At 55.6% G+C, this 3,242-nt stretch overlaps 1 protein-coding gene across 1 annotated transcript in view; it reads left to right on the top strand.

The window, feature by feature from the left end:
• Positions 1–3,174, top strand: part of CABLES2 (Cdk5 and Abl enzyme substrate 2) — an 8,156-nt gene extending 4,982 nt beyond the window's left edge. Inside the window, exons 9-10 of the mRNA XM_010841914.1 lie at positions 753–957; positions 1,077–3,174. Coding sequence (XP_010840216.1) covers positions 753–957; positions 1,077–1,217 — 346 coding nt within the window. The 3' untranslated portion in view covers positions 1,218–3,174. The remainder of the gene's footprint in view (positions 1–752; positions 958–1,076) is intronic.
• The last annotated feature ends 68 nt before the right edge of the window (positions 3,175–3,242 follow it).

Raw genomic sequence — 3,242 nt, 5'->3', positions numbered from 1 at the left:
GACCTTTTCCAGTCCTGTGGCCACTGCTGAGTTTTCCAAATTTGCTGGCATATTGAGTGCAGCACTTTCACAGCATCGTCTTTCAGGATTTGAAATAGCTCAACTGGAATTCCATCACCTCCACTAGCTTTGTTTGTAGTGATGCTTTCTAAGGCCCACTTGACTTCACATTCCAGGATGTCTGGCTCTAGGTGAGTGATCACACCATCGTGATTATCTGGGTCCTGAAGATCTTTTTTGTACAGTTATTTTGTGTATTCTTGCCACCTCTTCTTAATATCTTCTGCTTCTGTTAGGTTCATACCATTTCTGTCCTTTATCGAGCCCTGGCTGCTGCTTATTCCTGCCCACACCTGCGGGGGGCCCCCACACCAGCGCCCACAGCCCCTGAGCCGGCCGCTGACGGTCCCCACCTGATCGGTAGGAGGTCAAGGCCCCACATGAGCTGCCCACACACCCCCTCGATGCCTTGGCACTGCCCTTCCCTCCCCACACTGGTCCCCTCGCTGCCACAGGAGGGCAGGGACCCAGTCCTCTGTGGTGTCCGTTTGTGGACAGTGCGGGTGCTGTGGGCCGAACAGTGACCAAGACCAGCCTGCCGCTGCCCCCGACCACCCCAGCTATGGGCCCTTGTGCTGGGCCGCGCCCTCCGGGAGGAAATGGCGATATTCCCAGGGCCCAAAGACACGCCCCCCAAGCGGGGAGTGGCCACTTCCCAGCCCCACAGCCCGTGGCTCCATGTGAACCCGCAGTTTGAAACGAGAGATGCGGAACCTGTCCGAGGAGTGTGGCTTGGAGCCCGTGACCGTGTCTATGGCCTATGTGTACTTTGAGAAGCTGGTGTTGCAGGGTAAGCTCAACAAGCAGAACCGCAAGCTATGCGCCGGCGCCTGCGTCCTGCTGGCCGCCAAGATCAGCAGCGACCTGCGCAAGAGCGACGTGAAGCAGCTCATCGACGTGAGTACGGGCCGCCCCCGCCCCTAACCCTCCGGGTCTCAGAGGAGGGCCCGGCCCCTACCCCTGGCCCGGCCCCTGAGGAGCGGCCCGGCTCAACCCCTCTTTCTTCTTGGACGCAGAAGTTAGAAGAAAGGTTTCGGTTCAACCGACGGGATCTCATCGGCTTTGAGTTCACAGTGCTCGTGGCCTTGGAGCTCGCTCTGTACCTTCCTGAGAACCAGGTGTTACCTCATTACAGACGCCTCACACAGCAGTTCTAGCCGGCCAGCCTCCACACCCTGGCTTCCAGTCCTAAGCACACCACACCGCCACGGTACTTCTGAGAGCCCTTCTGCGTGCTGCTGAACAGACCTGGGGCTCTGTCAGTGCTTCTCATTTTCCTGTGCCTACGACTGCTCTGGCACCAGGACTTTGGTCTACAGCGTCCAGTGGTGTTACCCACCGTGCTTCTCCTCTGCGTCACCCAGCCTTCTGCTGCTGTCAGAGCCGCCGCGCTGGTGTCTCGTGGAGGCCTGGGTTTCCAGACCCTACTGCAGACGCTGGATTGCTGGACTTAACCCATTGGAGCATTAATCTCGGCTATTTGGGGTTTTCGGAGGTGGAGACCGCACTGTGGAACCCCCCACCCCCTCAGCCCAGCCCCTAGGGGTGTCTGCCCACCTCCCCATATCCACAAGCAGAGCTCTGCATCAGCCTAAGCCAACGGGGGCAGACTCCTGGTTAGTTGTGATCTCATTTTTTACTCTCAGACCTCTGTTTTTTCAAGGATCGCGTCACTGTGAAGTCCTGAGGGCCCGGGTGGCAGGTACCCCAGCTGGCCTCTCCATGGAACCAGCCTGCACCACGCAGGGATCTGTCTCACCAGAAAACCCCACTTGCTTATGACACCCAGGACCTTCAGAATGACTGGATTGCTGGTTCTTGATCTTCCTAAGCAATATGGCGGTGGCGGGGGGAGGGGGGGGATGTACTTATTATCATTTAGGATTTGGTTCTGTGGGTCTTTTTCTAAGGGAACAAAAACTGGTTAAACAAGGTCTGCTGAGGATGTGACCTGAACCACACTTGATCTTCCAAGCGGGGAAGAAGACAGACCACTTCAACTGTCCTGCTCACGAGGGTAAAGGCTCTGCCTTCCTCCCAGGCAGGAAGGGAAAGCCACCTTGGCCAGAGCAGTGGTCACACCAGGCAGACCCCAAAGGCTGGTCGTTGTCCAGGGCAGGCCTGTGTCCAGCTCGTCTGCCTCACCAGGCTACATGTTACCCAGTTCTTCCACTTGCTGCCCCACCATAAACACTGAAGACCTAGGACTGGAGCTTCTTCACCAGCCAGCTGCTCTCAGAAAGGACCGTGTCGGCTGGGCCATCAAGCTGCGTCCCACTATTGTCCCAAGAACCTCACTGGAGGGGTGCTGCGGTAGCCCCACACTGCATCCTGTCCATGTGGACTGGTCCTTCTGCAGAAGAGATGCCAGCCCTTATCAGCGCATTCCACCACCAGTAGCTCAGCAAGATCTCAGCCCAGGAGGGCACAGGGATCCCCGCAGGGGTGCAGAACAGCTGCCCTACCCCACTCGCTGCTCTTCTTCCTTGGTCACTTGCTTAGGTTCAGGAGGACTGCAGGAAGGAATCCGAAGCTCAACTCTGTACCCAACCTTATTTATCGAGTGCCTCTTTCCTGTTCTCCCCCCAGGACACCCCCAAATTCTGATGTGCACCAAGGGGGCTTGAAAGATGAAGCTGCTAGGCCCCAGGCAATCCTTGAAGGTGTCCAGTGTCTCAAGGATACTTCTGTTACAAGCACCTGAAGGGACCAACTTCCAAAATGTACGTGCTGGTTTACAGTTAGCTTTGAGGAACACATCTTGAGAATTTCGGTACAAATGTTAGAATGGCAATACAGTGTTTATATAGTGAGAACTAGTCATTCACCAGGCCCTGTAACCTTCCCTTTAGTGTGTTGTGTCCTTGTTAATGTCAAGAGCTGCCACTGTGTGGTACTCAAGTGAAGCCAGTATTTAAGGAATTAAACTTCAGCCTGAACTGTCACCCCAGACACCTGTGTCCAAGGGGCTGGGGCTACTCCCTCAGTGCCTAGGAGGCACCATAGGCTTAAAATGTGTGCTAAGTGGCTGTCTGACCTCACTGTCAAGTGTCAAGGATCTGTTTGCAAAAATTAATGTATTTGTGCTTTAAGTAAAAATTGGGTTTTGCAACACGTGTCATAGGCTGCCTTTCAGCTATCACCCCCAACACTCCAGAGCCCAGAAGAGCCCACCCCCCCCC

Source organism: Bison bison, unplaced genomic scaffold (genome assembly GCF_000754665.1).
Source record: "Bison bison bison isolate TAMUID 2011002044 unplaced genomic scaffold, Bison_UMD1.0 scf7180017864167, whole genome shotgun sequence".
Lineage (NCBI taxonomy): Eukaryota > Metazoa > Chordata > Mammalia > Artiodactyla > Bovidae > Bison > Bison bison.
This window is presented reverse-complemented; position numbering and strand designations above follow the sequence as displayed.